This window comes from Phascolarctos cinereus, unplaced genomic scaffold (assembly GCF_003287225.1).
Source record: "Phascolarctos cinereus isolate Bilbo 61053 unplaced genomic scaffold, phaCin_HiC Scaffold_2;HRSCAF=192, whole genome shotgun sequence".
In the NCBI taxonomy this organism is placed as follows: domain Eukaryota; kingdom Metazoa; phylum Chordata; class Mammalia; order Diprotodontia; family Phascolarctidae; genus Phascolarctos; species Phascolarctos cinereus.
Window position 1 is genome coordinate 390,363,862 of NW_027555625.1, and position 14,920 is coordinate 390,378,781.

A 14,920-nucleotide genomic window follows, 5' to 3' on the forward strand; every position below is an offset into this window, starting at 1 on the left:
ACATTTTAGGTGAAAATCTGTGTTATCTATTTCCCTGCCTTTTAAAACATTCTAAACACAATTTAACTTTTAGTGAGTATAGGTTATCCTTATAAGTATCAATTATTAGACAGTAATGCAGTGGTCTCAGGGCTTACTTATTAAGATGTGTCCCTACATTTGTCCCTACACTAAATACTCCCATACTGTTAGGCTTCTTGAATTCTTTTATCTGCTTTTTTGTAGTTTTTTTGTCTTGTCACCATCAACTATCATACTGTTTCTCTGTCCCTTAGTAATGCACTCAGCCTCCTAAATTCCTGTTTCCAGTTTGATAAAAGCTGGGAAACCTGAAAACCATGCTTTTTGCTGTTGTTTTTAAGTCATTTCAGTTGTGTTCAACTCTTAGTGTCCCCATTTAGAGTTTTCCCCACAAAGATACCGGAGTATTATGCCATTTGCTTCCCCAACTCATTTTTTAAATGAGCGAACTGAGGCAAACAGGGTTAAGTGACTTGTCCAGGATCACAGAGCTAGTGTATGAGTCCAGATTTGAACTCAGGTCTACCTGACTCCAGGCCTGGCACTCTATCCACTGCACCACCTTGCTGCCCTAAACCATGCTAAGTAGAATTAAATGAAAAATAAAAAGTAAAGATGAGTTGTAGGTAAAGGACTGAGAGGTTTCTCTTACAAGCTTATGAGTAAAGTGTGTGAGCTTTAACGTAGAGGCTTTACTCACTACTCTGTGACTTTTGTTTCACTCTTTCTGAACTCCTAGCTATTTTCTGGTAGCTAATGCAATCAGATGAGAGAATACTGGGGGCATTAGGAGAGATTCAAATTCTTGTATGCCTTGGAAAATAAATGTGTCAAAAGGCTAAGAAAGATAAATCTAAAGAACTACGAACTGACGAGCACTAAAACAACTTGATCTTCCAAATTCCCAAGAGTGTCCTCAAAAATTAGTACTTTTCCAGTGAGGCTCATTGTCACTATGAGCCATGAGGATGTTACTAAATGAACTGCTTCTTCAGGAACCATCCCCTGTACTCAATTTATCTGTAGGGAATCCTCTAGGTACAGGAGAAACAGATTGATAATTGTGGTTAGGAGGTGAGGGGAACTATTTACCTACCGTTTTGTTTTCATACTGGTAGCCTTCTGAAATCCCTGTCACTGTATCATTTGCTCCTTAAAGAGAGGAAACACCAATTAGATTAGCTAAGAATGCTTGGCTTTCTACTAACAGACTCTGAGTAACTGGAAAGAAAAGAAAGAAGCATAACTCTGTTGATGAATACAGAGTAGAATACATGACCATAAAATTAGGTCAAATGCTAGTCACACTTGACTTAGACACTTATGTATTTAACCTTTAAGATAACCACAATTTTCACATCAACCAAAAAGCTATCAACAGCACTCCAGGGGAAAACTGCCAAGAGCATATGCAAAGCACAGAATAATGCAACTCAGAATGAATATTATTCAGCTTAGATTTATTAGTGTGAATAAAAGATGTCCCCAAATTGGACTATAACTCTTAAATTAAATCTCTTTGAAAAGAAATAGGTTATATTACTAAAAGTAGAGTGATGACCTTAGACAAGTTACTTAATTCCTCTAAAACTGTTCTCTTCTATAAAATAAGGGTAATAATAATGCTCATCTTACAAAGTTGTTGTAAAAAAAAAGTTTTTAAAAGGTAAGCTATCTGTATTTTTATACTGGACCTTATTGAATCTCATTCCTCTGCCTTATTCTATCATACTCCATTTTAAAATGAATAATACTCACATTTATATAACAATGGTGACTATGGGGCAGGAGTCACTTCATTCATTTAAAAGTGATTTTCTGTATAATTTGTTATTCAAATCAAGGAAAAAGCCTCCATCCTACATAAGATTTCCAGGCAATGAAAGTATCACTAAACCAACAATAAAAGTATTTAACCAAGACATAAAGCAATGTAAATGGCAGGGGTAAATCAAATAATAAAATAACTCCCAAAGGAAATGTAATCTTAATTTCATATTCATCTACACTACTTCCACTAGAATATGTGGAGAGAGACATAATCTATTTAGAACTCATGACTCAGATGATAAAAACTTAAAAATTTGGTCCCTTCTTACTCATAAAGCTGATTATCTTTGGGAGCAGGCTAGAGATCTGTGAAGACTCTTGCTTTGATTCAAGGTTCATTAGGATTTTGCCAGGGGTCCTGGATCCAGAGATGCCATGTGTTTTTCCTTCTGTCTCTCCACTCCCAACTGCAGCCTGCCATTTGTTTCTTCAATCTGCTTGTTCCTATTTTTCTCACTTCTATCCCATCACCATATGGCTCCCTGCTTGCAGCTGCTCAAGAATGCCCCCAAACCCCCCTTCTCCATGCAGTCTCCATCTATTTTCTTTCTTTTCCATGTTGAAGTTACATCCAGGCACAAGGTTACAAAAGAATCTGACTTCCTGAAGCTTTCTCCAATGAACAGAATTTCCCTTCCTTTGTCTCCCATGGTAGCTTGCCTTTGTTACACTTTAAAGTTGACAAAGAACCTTCTTCTTAACAACTTTGGGTGTAGATAGTGTAGCTATTATTAACTCCATTTTACAAATCAGAAAATTGAGGCTTAGACAAGGAAAGTACCCTAAAAGTAGATCACCTAGCTAATAAGTGTCATAACTGGGAACCAAATTAATCTCTTAACTGTCAAGGAAGTTATCCTTCCTCAATGCTATACTTCCAGAAAAATAAAGATCTCATATCTTCCAGGGCCCATGGCTTCTAAGTTTCCTCCTTCTAGCTCTGAATACAATGATGATAGCTATATAAATCAGATAATAGAGTAGGCGTTCACTTTATCTCCAAGACATTATTGTGGAAAATTCACAGATCTGCAAATTAGCCCATGATTTCAAAATGTAAGTTGTACACATCACCCTTAAGTGAAGAAAGGGCATTATGATTCTAAACACAACCCCAACTTTAGTAGCCTCTCCCACAGAGCCTGGATACTGTTACTTTATCTTTAAGAAAGAATGGAATAGCTGTGTGACCCTGGGCAAGTCATTTAATCCCAATTGCCTAAAAAAAAAAAAGAATGGAATCTTAGACACTCATAAAACTGTAATTCTGTAGTTACCTATCTTGGCTAGAGAGAGATGAATGAGGCAAAGAGATGAAGAGAATGTTAGAGAGATTTAGGCTTGCCATCCTAAGAAAGGTGAATGAAGAGACATTGTTTCCAGAATTGAGAAGTCAGCAATGGTTAGGTGACTATAAGTGTAATCTTCCTCAGAGTTGATATATTGCTAATAATTATTGTTGTATTATTGTGTTACACTGTTAACAAATTGTAAGAATAGAAACTTGAGGTTTAGGAAAATTAGAGAGGAAATTAGAGTTTGAAAAAAGAAATGAGCAAAAACTTATTGGAAAAGAGGTTTCACTCGTTTATTTAACAAACTCTTGTGGGGGCTCAATGCTAATTGATTAATGAGGTGTTGCAATTTTGGAAATTTATCAGGAAATTTCAGAACATATCCCTTGATTGCTTGGAACCCAAGATGAGAGAACTAATAAGGTAGCATATCAAATAACAGGTAAAGAGAGATGAGGATCCTCCCTATGTTAAATAGGAGTCATAGCCTCTTCCACCTCACTAACACAGAAAATCCCCTTCTCACGCCTCAAGTATCTGTCTTTTAAATGGTTCTAATACAACCGACACAGAGGCAAACCATAACCACTCTTTAAATGAATGGTTGGCCTTCAAGAGTTTCAGTGGCCAAAAAAAACCCCATTACTCTGTGGCCGACATAGTAGAAGATCTCTGACCTGTACCAGGCTGGTCATTGATGACAGACTCACAGTCCTTCACTGGGCTCGTGCACAAAGCTTTTCCAGTTTCGTAGGACCTACCAGAGGTTGAGCTCTGTTGGCACACATAGCTTTCAAGAACCCAGTGTCACAACCCACATCACAAACAACTATCGGGGAAGACTTTAGTGGAAGAGGAAATTCTCTAACTATAGAAAATGTGATGTTAATTCAGCACAAACAAAACTGCTAACCAAATAAAAGTCCCATTTCAGTTCCTTATGACTATCTCCTAGTCTAAGTTTCTACCTGTCTTGTGCCTAGTGTTCCACGGAATTGAATGAAAACTTGAATGCTAGAATCTGGGGCTACTTCTAATTCTTCCATTACCAAATTCTCTGACTTTCCATCACACTGGCCAGTTTCTTCCTGCATAGAGTGAAAGGGTTAGACCAGACGATCTCTAAGGTCTCTTGTAGTCTGGTTTTATAGTCAATTGAGGCACCGTTTAGTAAGAACTTGTCCTTGAGCCATTGAGTATAATAAACAGTCATTCAAAATACAACATCTGTTTTAGAGAGAGCATGGCCCAGTAGAAATGACACTAGTTTGGAAGTCAAAGAACCTGGACTCAGATCTCAGCTATGACCTTTGTAACAGAGGCAACCTCTGTGGGCTTTCATGTCTTCTATAAAATGAAAAGGTTGGACTACGTGGCCTTCTAGCTTTAAATCGATAAATTCTTAACTTTTTAATTTTTTTTCTGACAGATTTTAGAGAATGATGTCCACCCTCTTCTCCTTACCCTATGTTTGTCTTATCAACAACATCAAATTCTTTTTTTTCTTTTGGAGACAATTGGGGTTAAGTGACTTGCCCAGGGTCACATAGCTAATAAGTGTCCAGTGTCTGAAGTCATATTTGAACTCAGGTCCTCCTGACTCCAGGGCTGGTGCTCTGTCTACTGCACCACCTACTTACCCCTAACAACATTGAATTTGAAGGGCTACCATTGCTTTCTACACTATTGTTTAATTCATTTCCACATGGCTATTTTGTACTCATGTCAAGAGGAATTTCCAAAGGTTCAGACTTCCAAAACAAAATACCATTTCAATTGCTTTGGGTGAAGAAAGTCCTGTAGGTTTTTCGTTTAAGGTCCTTTTAACTAAACAGAGATGGGTAGAATGGTGTAAAAGATAGAGCCGATTCCCAATCCTAGACAACCTGAGTTTATACCACATTCTGGCTGTGAAACTCTAGCCTCAACTTCATCTCTTAGTGTTCTTGACAACTGCCTAAGCCTACAAGCTGCAGAGATTTGTTGTTGTTGTTGTTTAATCGTATCCTACTCTTCAGGATCCCATTTGGGGTTGTCTTGGCAGAGATACTGAAGTGGTTTACCATTCCTTCTCCAGTTCATTTTATAGATGAGAAAACTGAGGCAAACAGGATTAAGTGACTTGTCCAGGGTCACCTAGCTAGCAAGTGCCTGAGGCCAGATTTGAATTCAAGATATGAGTCTTCGCAACTATATATATAAGCCCAGCACTCTATCCCCTGCACCACCTAGCTACCTGAAGAAAAGATACCAACTTATATTTCTAGGAGCTTCCTCACCAAGGAATTCCCTGTAACTAGAGTGGGCACCATATAAATATGTGTTCCCTTCCCTTCCTATAACAGTGAAATCGTAGTTTCAGTCCCTATCCCTTTAATTCGGATTGTTTCCCAGGAAGGATGGGATCCCAGGCATATTTGCTAAGATACCACAAGACTTCTTTTCCTCGTACAACTTAGTAACCCTAGCATGCAAGAAATCTTACATACATGTAGACCATACAGTCACTACACTTTGCATAGATACAACATAAATGGAAGGACATGCAAATTTAGGATACATGACAAAACTTTCAAATGTGTTATCTACTTCAGGACAATTCATAAAACTCATGTGAATGGAATCATACTAATCACCCACCTATATGTACCTGCATATGGACAGTTGAGTTCTGCATATGTATTCAGGCTGTACCGAGGGTTTATCTTGTTTTATGTGAATAACATGAGGGGAGAAATCATTACCAATTGGAATATCAGGCTGTGTCCAGCTTTTTCCATCTGATGTTTCTGAAGGTCTGGTTGCTGTCACTATGTCCAAAACGGGAGTGGAAGAAACTACCAGAACAAAAGAAACAGATAGTCTGTCAGGGAACACTGCTATGGCCCTAGGAATGTCTCCCAAATTTATCTTCCCTGTCTTTTCCATTTTCCCCAAAGTCACTAGTACTTGTCTTCCCCACCCTGTACTCTCCATCATCCAGGAAATTATGACCTGTTTCTCTACAACTTCCAACCTCCTCTTTCAGCTTCACATGTTCTGTTAACCAGCACACACTCTGCTGTTTCTTTTTCTTAGGCTACCTCTTTCCTGCCTCCCCTCAAAAAGGCCATCTCTTTCTGGGCTCGGCCAGGAAGGTCTTCCTTGATAACTTTTTCCTGTGTCATGCTCAGGTGTGATTTTTTCCCTTCTGACATGAACTGCCAGTCTATGGTCTCCAAGGCCCAAGAGCAGGGTTCAGATCAACATCCTCCTCCTTTCTCTATTCCTTTTTAAGTCATGCACTGATTCCCACCCTCCCTTTCCCCCCCCAACCCCTTTTCAAATTCAATTTCCCCAGCTCCTCTTCTTCCAGGAGCTTCTTCAGGTCGCAAGTGACAACCGTATTTGTGGGCCTGGTCTTTCTACCACTCTCAAGAAACTTTCTTTGTTGACCCTGACACTGTAAAGTTAAAAGGGACCTCCAAGGCCATCCACTCCAGATCCCTTATTTTAGGGATATGAAAATAGAGGCCCAGAAAGGTCAAGTGATTTGCCTAGGGGTACGCAGGAAGGCAGAAGCAAAATAAGGATTTGAACCTCAATCCTCTAAGGGAAAGAGGGTATAAACACTTGCTATGTGCCAAGCGCTGTGCTAAATGCTTTATAAATGGTATCTCATCAACCCCAAGAATCAGTGTTCTTTGCACTGTCCTATGTGCCCTCCTCTTCTTCCTCTTTACCCCTGGGAGAATTCAACTTCAGTGAGTTCTTTATGCAACTTTCTTTTCCTACTCTAGGTATTACTTCCCTTTAGACTTCTCTAATTTGCCTTCTCCTCCACCCCTAATCTTTCTTCTTTATGGCTCTTTCCTTGCCACCCTTCACATTACTATTCCCTTCTCTGTAGCCTGGCATGTCTTGGCTTTCACTTTGATTGGCTCCCTTCACTCTAAGTTTGATTAATTTCTCTTTCATCATGTGGAAGTATATTAAAAACCTCCTTTTTAGTTCAACTGGAAATATCAGAAAATAATATTTTTCTTTTCTAATTGACCTTTCTATAGTTGTACCAAAAAAGGTGGGGAGGTGTTTATGAGGAAATGGAAATGGATCAAGAGTGGAAACTCAAGTTCCAACAGAGAGGTCTTCCAGTCCATCTTCTTTTGGTAAAGTCCATTCCCAGCACAGAGGGATGGACCAAGGAAACACAAAAAAAATGGCCTTTATTCATTCAAAAGAAAGAGCCTTCCTCTATTATTCAGAAGTGACATTGATCACAGGGAAGAGACCCTTTGAATCCCTGAGGATAGTGGTCCCGGAAGAAACAGAAAGTGACTACAATTTTGGAATGTTAACCAGCTCAGTCACACAAACAACAGGCATTTATTTAGCACGTAGGTGCCAGGAACCTATTTAAGGCCTGAGGACACAAAAGCAAAGCAAAACACCAGACTTCACCCAGAAACGGTCTCAGCCTAAGGGAGGATGCGACCGACAGTAGAAGCAAGATAAATATGGGATATATTGGAGATAATTGACCGAGGGAAGGTACTAGCAATCGGGGGATGAGAAAAGGCTTCTTTAAATGGAATTTTAGCTAGGACTAGAAGGAAGCCAGAGAAGCCAAGAGGCAGAGATGTTAAAACTATTTCAACATATTATTATGATCTTTTCCTTGTTCAGGATTCCTGTGAGTGTTACCTCAAATTGTCTTGGGAGAGAATGACGTGTCAGAGGACACAGGGGAACTATGCCAGTTTGGACATCTTTCACTAAGCTAGAAATGGCTTGGACAATTAGATTAATATTTTTATTTCTGGAAGATTTATACCTAAAATAGATAGCAGGGCATTATAGTTTTCTTCCCTCTGCTATTCCCCTGAAGTAAGTCCTAACCAAATGACAACTTGTTTTGATTTGAGATGCTCCATCTAGAGGGACTTCAGAACTATGGTCGCTCTTTGGAAACCCCTTATAGAGAAATCACATTTTTAATCAATTTCCAACCTACTTCATTCCATTTCAAATCTCAATTGCACTAGGCTGTATGCGGTGCCTGTACAGAAAATCTTTCTCTCACCAAAAATCTCCTAACCTTAGAAACATGGGGACATTACCTGAGTTTTGGTCCTTGGTAGTCATCAATATTGGATGAGTACAAGCGGAGGATATTAGGGTTGTCAGCACTGGGTGAGTGGAAGCGAAGGTTGTTAGAGCAGTAACAGTACTGGCTAGTGTTAGAATAAACATTAAAGACAAGAATTAATTAAGCCACAGCCTGCTTCAGCTGCCTTCTATTGGGAGGCAGCTTTTCCTAAAGCAATGAAAACTGGAAACTCAGCACAAGGCTCTGGTTTCAACGGCCAATTCACGACTTTGCAAAAGATTTCTTGATCTCTTAGTTCCTTCCCCACTTTATGTGTCAGGGGGTTCTTCCCTCTCTTTCTTGTGCCTACAACAATCGCACATCTGTCCAAGCACCTTCTTCCTCTAACAAATCTCAGCTCCAAGCTCACTTCCTCCAGGAACTCCATCAAAGCAAGTAAGGATCACTTATCTTCCCTCTCATCTTCAAAGAATGACAGTGACTTCTCTAAATTCTACATTAAATTGCATGTAATATATAAATAAGTAAATACTGAGAAGTCTGGCCACCATTATTAGAGAAATCAGTAAACCTTCTACTGTGCTCAGATCTCTGGTTCATAGCCATGTTAAAAAAAATTCTAATTCATAATTCTATAAACCAAATTGAGAGGAAGCATATCATGTTGGATTGAAGCTTGGAGTAAGGGAGATCTGGCTTAAAGTCTTGTCTCTGACTCATACTAGATGTATATAATCTTGGGCAAGTCACTTTCAGTGCCCCTAGGCAACTCTGTAAAAGAAGATCTTGACCATTTTGGTATCACGGACCTCACACAAACACTTTGGCTGTCTGAAGAAGCCTATGGACACAATAGCAGAATAATGTTTTTAAATGCACAAAATAACATTTCCTTCTTCAACTCAGTTAACAGATGAGGAACTGAAGCAAACAGCGTTAAGTGACTTGCCCAGAGTCACACAGCTAGTAAGCATCTGACATTAGATTTGAACTCAGGAATATGAGTCTTCCAATCAAGGAAACTATATAGAAACATATCTACATACATATGTATGTATGTATATGTATGTATGTATATACAAACATACATGTATACATATGTACATACACAAATATACGCATATATACATGTATATTACACACATATACATATATATGTATATATACATATATGTGTGTATATATATGTATATATATATATATATATACATATATACACACATATATGTATATGTATATATATATTTCCCATTCAAATTCATGGACAAACTGAAATCTCTCCACAGACACCTTGGAGTTCCATAGACCCTAAAAGAAGAATACTTTCTCTAATTTGCAACAGTGCAAAGAAATCACAGATGTAGGCCAATACTAAGAAGCCAAGACATAGAGGGAAACAATGAACTCTAAGGGTAGATTTAGGCATTTTTTTTTACTTTATTTTTCTTGGTTTTCTGTATATGTCTTCTTTTACCACATAGCTAATATGGAAATGTTTTGCATGACTTTATATGTATAATCAATATTATATTGCTTACCTTCTCAAGGAGTGGGGGAGAGGTGGAAGGGAGAGATAATTCGGAACACAAAATTTTTAAAAATAAATGATAAAAATGTACATGTTATTGGGAAATAGATAAATAAATAAATAAAAATATGTTTTTAAAGAAGCCAAGACATTACCTAAATTCCTCTTTCTGAATCTCAAAAAAACTTTTTTTATCTTGAATTTAAAACACCAAAAAAAGAGAGAACTTCTGTAGATACACAGTGAACCACAAAAAGCATTGTATATGTGAAACCATGGATCTCCATTTCATATTGCTTACTTTTTAAAAGTATATAATAAATCCCATGTACAATTTCAAAACCATTCTGCTTGTCTATGCTTCCTGAAACAAACCCCAGTTTTTCAGGGACTCTACCTGGGTCAAACAGACACTCAGTTGAAAAATGTTCCATTAGATTAGAATGGCTAACAGTTTGAAATACCTCTGATCCTCCCAAAATTTTATGGTCTACCTCTAAGTGGTCACAGGTCTTTTATAAAGGGCTTTGAGATCCATATTAAAAGCCAAACTTAGCAAGACTTTTTATCTATAATTTGTCTAAATAGAGACAAGCTATTTCCCCAACAGTGAAATGAGACTATCTTCCCTCTTATCTTAAATCTAAACTTGCATTATCAGGATGTCTAAAAGATAATTTAGAGAATGAGCCACAGGACTGGAATTGCAAAGTAAACAGAACTCTTAAGCACATTAAGAATTTCTACTTTAGAAAAAACAGGAGATAAATGCTAAATTTCTTCATAATTCCCCCAGTCTTTTCTTTTCTTTGGTGGAGAAGTACTAGGTCTCACTATCTCACGCAGGCTGGAAGTGTGGAGGAAGTGCCCTCACGGGCCCAGTTCCAATACTGATTATCTCAGTAGCTTTAACCTGCTCCAACCTGGAATGGTTCATCCTTCCTTAGGCAGGGAGGGTGGTTCTCCACTTTTGGGAGCTCACTATATTGGTACCAGCTTTATAGCCCAGATATACAATTAGCCCATTGTATCTTAGAACGTCTGAAGCAAAGGGACATCCCAGCCTCAGCCTCCCCACAGCAGGGACTACAAATGCATTCCACCACAAAGGGCCCCAGGGTCCTTTCAAAGCAATTTTCAACTGTCCAAAAGAAATCACTTATCTTTGCCAACTCTTGTACTACCTAAATGGATAAAGGGTATTGAAATCCAATCCCTCCAGCACCAATGAGTCCAGTGCTATTGTAAGAAAAGAGAAAATGAGTGCCAAGATAGAACTGGGTGGTGTCTGCCCTGTCCTGCTAAAGATTTGTCCAGATTTATTTCTCTGTGCTTAGAATCTATTTCATCTCATTGAAAATACATTCTCTGCTCTGTAGGCAGTCCTGGCAATGTGATATCTTGTCTTCATGTAGAGGTTTTCCGAGGGGTAGTTGTCAGATTCTCACCAGTCTTTGGAAGTCTATCATATAGAAATCACTTTTAAAAAATCAGTTCCCATTCTTCTTCATTCCATTTCTAATCTCAGAGCTGTCTTCTCTCTCCCATGAAAATCCCCTGACTTAGGTGGTTGTAAACATCAGATAAGAAGAAGTAGGGGTTAGAGCAGTAACAACGTTGGCTAGTATTAGAAGTAAGTTTTCAAGACAAGGATGAAACCATAGAGACACAAGAAAACAAAAACATGAGCTGGGGAAAATTGTGAGAAATGACCAACAAACCGAAGTTTAGGGCGGTGTACGTAGTGGAAAGATCATTGAACTTGAAGATAGAATGCTAACCAGATGGCAGCTCTGGTACTTTCAGGAATGGACAAGTCATTTCTCCTGTCTGGAGCACAAGGTTTTTGCCATACCTATGAAATGAGGAGGGCATGGCTTCCAGGGTAGTGTGGCCACAGAAAGCAAAACTAGGAGGAAATGGATGGTATTTGTAAAAGGGCAGATTTATGTAAGGAAAAGCTTCCTCAGAAGTGGGGAGAAAAAAAACTTCCTTAGAGGCATCTAGGTGGCCCAGTGGATAGAGTGTTGGACCCGGATTCAGGAAGATCTAGGTTCAAATTCAGCCTCAAGAGCTTATTGGCTGTGTGACCCTGGTCAAGTCACTTAACCTCTGTGTGCCTCAGTCTCTTCATCTATAAAGTAGGGATAATAATAGCACCTACCTCACAAGGTTACTGTGAGAATCAAATGAAACAATATTCTTAAAGGGCTGTGCAAATCTGAAAGTGCTGAACAAATGCTGGTTATTAACAATTAGAGCGATTCCAAAACAGAATGGCTTGCTTTAGAAGAAAGTGAGATCCCCCTGACTAGATGTGTTCAAGCAAAGGCGGAATGACTGCTTGTCAGGGATGTTGGTGAAGAGATTCCTAATCAGATGTGGTTTGGATGTTAATGGCCACTGAGCTCCCTTCCAACTTGAACTTATTTTCCAATTCTAAAATCCTTACGATTCTAGAATCTCTCTCTCTTTTAGTAAGGGTAAGATTTTATATAAGGTCCACACAAATCTTTTCCATGGGTCAACATCAAGGAACAGTAAATGAGCAAGTAATGGCTTCCTCCGGGCTTATTTATGAGGAAAAAGAAATAACTGTCACCCTTTATTTGCATAGTTATTTCCAAAGAACTTTATGTCTCATTTATACTCAAGAGGTAAGTCAGAGATTATATGATGCCTATTTGACAGATATAATAACTAGCACTTAAATATTGCTTTAAGGTTTGCAAATCACATTATAAATATTATCTTATTTAATCCTCACAACAACCCTGGGAGACAGGTTTTACCTATTGTCTCCATTTTACAGATAGGAAACTGAGGCAAACAGAAGCTAAGTGACTTGCCCAGGGACACAGAGGTAGTAAGTGTCTGTGGCCAGATTTGAATTCAGGTCTTCCTGACTGCAGGTCCAGTGCTGTGTACTTCACACAACTAGTAAGTCTGTCTGAAGTCAAATTTGAACTCAGGTCTCCCTAACTCCAGGCTCAGTGCTCTATCTACGGTATCATCTAATTGCTTCACAACCCTGGGAGAGAGTTGCTATTATCATCCCCGTTTTGCAAGTGAAGAAATTGAGGTAGAAAGAGTTTGTCATTTGCCTGAGGTCACACAGCTAGCAAGTGTCTGAGGCTGGATTTGAACTCAGATCTTCCTGACCCCAGGCCAAGGGCCCTATATGCCTTGTCAACCTTGGGAAAGCTGTGGGTAAAGATTAAAATACTTTGCCCGAGGTAAAAAGCCAGAGCCCTGACTCTGGCAGGGGCGTGCTAGAGAAAGTTTGAACCAGAGAGCTGGTTGTTATATTTTCAGTGTGCGCATTTACACCTTGGAAATTGGAAAATGCTACAAATCCGGGCTTGAGTTATTATTTTGTTGATTGTCTAGACTTAAGAAAGTGATAGAGAAAGCATTAAGAATGAAGATTAAAGGGGGGCAGCTAGGTGGCAGCTAAGCACCGGCCCTGAAGTCAGGAGGACCTGAGTTCAAATCTGACCTCAGATCAAACATTTGACACTAGCTGTGTAACCCTGGGCAAATCACTTAACCCCAATTCCCCCCCCCAAAAAAAAAAAGAATGAAGATTAAACTTAAAAGTGTGTCCCAGTGAAAAAACCCTTTGTTAAGCATTTCTGAGCATATCCTGGAAGCAAGGTCTCCTGTCTCTCAGTCCGGTTCTCTCTTTCCACTACTTACTTGCCTCTTTCTTCCCAGAAGATCGCATTTCATTTCAACAAGCATTTATCAAGCACCTTCTAGATACAAGCCATTGTGCTTAAACTCTGGATACCCTGATTCCAAACCTTCGAAAAATCAATTGGCTGAGTCAGACGGTGGGTAACGAACTTGGAAATGTTTGTCCACGAAGCATCTAATTTTACCTGGAGAGATGAAAGATACTGCCCAGCTACCTTCACCTCAGACTTAGTTCCAAAGAACCAGGGTAAGAACAGCAATAGAACCTGAAATATCTCAAAAACTCTTAAGTTTCTGGCCCAAGCAGAAGGAGAAGTGCCCTGAGGCCTGGGACGGGCTATGGGGAACAAGAGGAGGAGGCGGCTGAGGGGATCCCCCAAAAGGCGGGGAAAGTGAGAATAAGCCTAACAGGCACAGGAGTGTGAGTAAAGGAGGAGATGTTTGGAGGGCCAGCAAAATCAATTTGATTTAGTTAATGGGCTCATCAGGGGTCTGAGGCTAAAAAGCACCAATTTTGCAGTCAAAGAACCTGGATTCTAATCTCAGCTCTGAGATACCCCAGCAGCTGTCATTTACCCTCCCCCTGGGCCTCAGTTTCTTCATCTGCCTCATCTGTAAAGTTAGACAGGATGACCTGAGGATCCTTCCAGCTCAAAATCCCGAGATACCTCAAATATTGTGTTGGGCCTTGGGCCCACATGGGATGTCACTGACCTAAGTGATTCCCTAAGGGGGATCTGGAGAGTTATACTTCTACATCTTTGCTGAGTCTCTGTATTTAATAATAGGGGATTTAAAAATCATCCACCTCATTGATTCAGCCTCTCTAGCATATATGCCTGACCTAAGACTCCTCAAAACTTGATTTTCATTCTTATATCCTCTGCCCAAAACTCTGACTACAGGAATTCCCCAATACTAATATTGGGACATCATCCTAGAGGGTATCTAGTTATTTAAGCAGTATTATGGAATTATCTTCAATTTTTCAAAACACTGATGTTTATTAACTGAAATATAATGGGTGATATAAACACCATGTATCAGGGCAGCTAGGTTGCACAGAGGTTAGAGCATGGGTCCTGGAGTCAGGAGGATCTGAGTTCAAATCCAGCCTCAGACACTATCTGGTTGTGTGACCCTGGGCAAGTCGCTTATCCCTGATTTCTTCCCCCCAATAAATGAATGAATGAATAAGGACCATGAATCATTTTCCACAGAAGCAGAAGAGGCATAGGGCAAAAACCAAATCATCATGAAAAGTGTCACTACTCCAAGAAGGCTAGGAATCACTCAATCTGTCAGTCATGTTTTAAGCTCTTACACTGTTCTAGACACTATACTAATCACAGGGGCCACCAAGACAGAAGGGGAAGAGCCCTTGCCCTTAAGGACTTTATGCTGACCCTGAGGTAGTTTGGAGAGGGGTACTCTAGTAACAAAATCTTCATGAAAAAA

General features: G+C 39.4%; 1 protein-coding gene across 2 annotated transcripts in view; it reads right to left on the bottom strand.

Annotated features, from left to right (window-relative positions):
• Positions 1-14,920, bottom strand: part of LOC110199722 (hepatitis A virus cellular receptor 1 homolog) — a 31,474-nt gene that overhangs the window by 11,733 nt on the left and 4,821 nt on the right. Inside the window, exons 3-4 of one of the 2 annotated variants that reach the window (XM_020974617.2) lie at positions 5,891-5,983; positions 1,118-1,173 (exon numbers count right to left, since the gene is read on the bottom strand). In XM_020974617.2, the coding sequence (XP_020830276.1) occupies positions 1,118-1,173; positions 5,891-5,983 (149 nt within the window). The remainder of the gene's footprint in view (positions 1-1,117; positions 1,174-5,890; positions 5,984-14,920) is intronic. The other variant, XM_020974618.2, reaches the window with a different exon arrangement.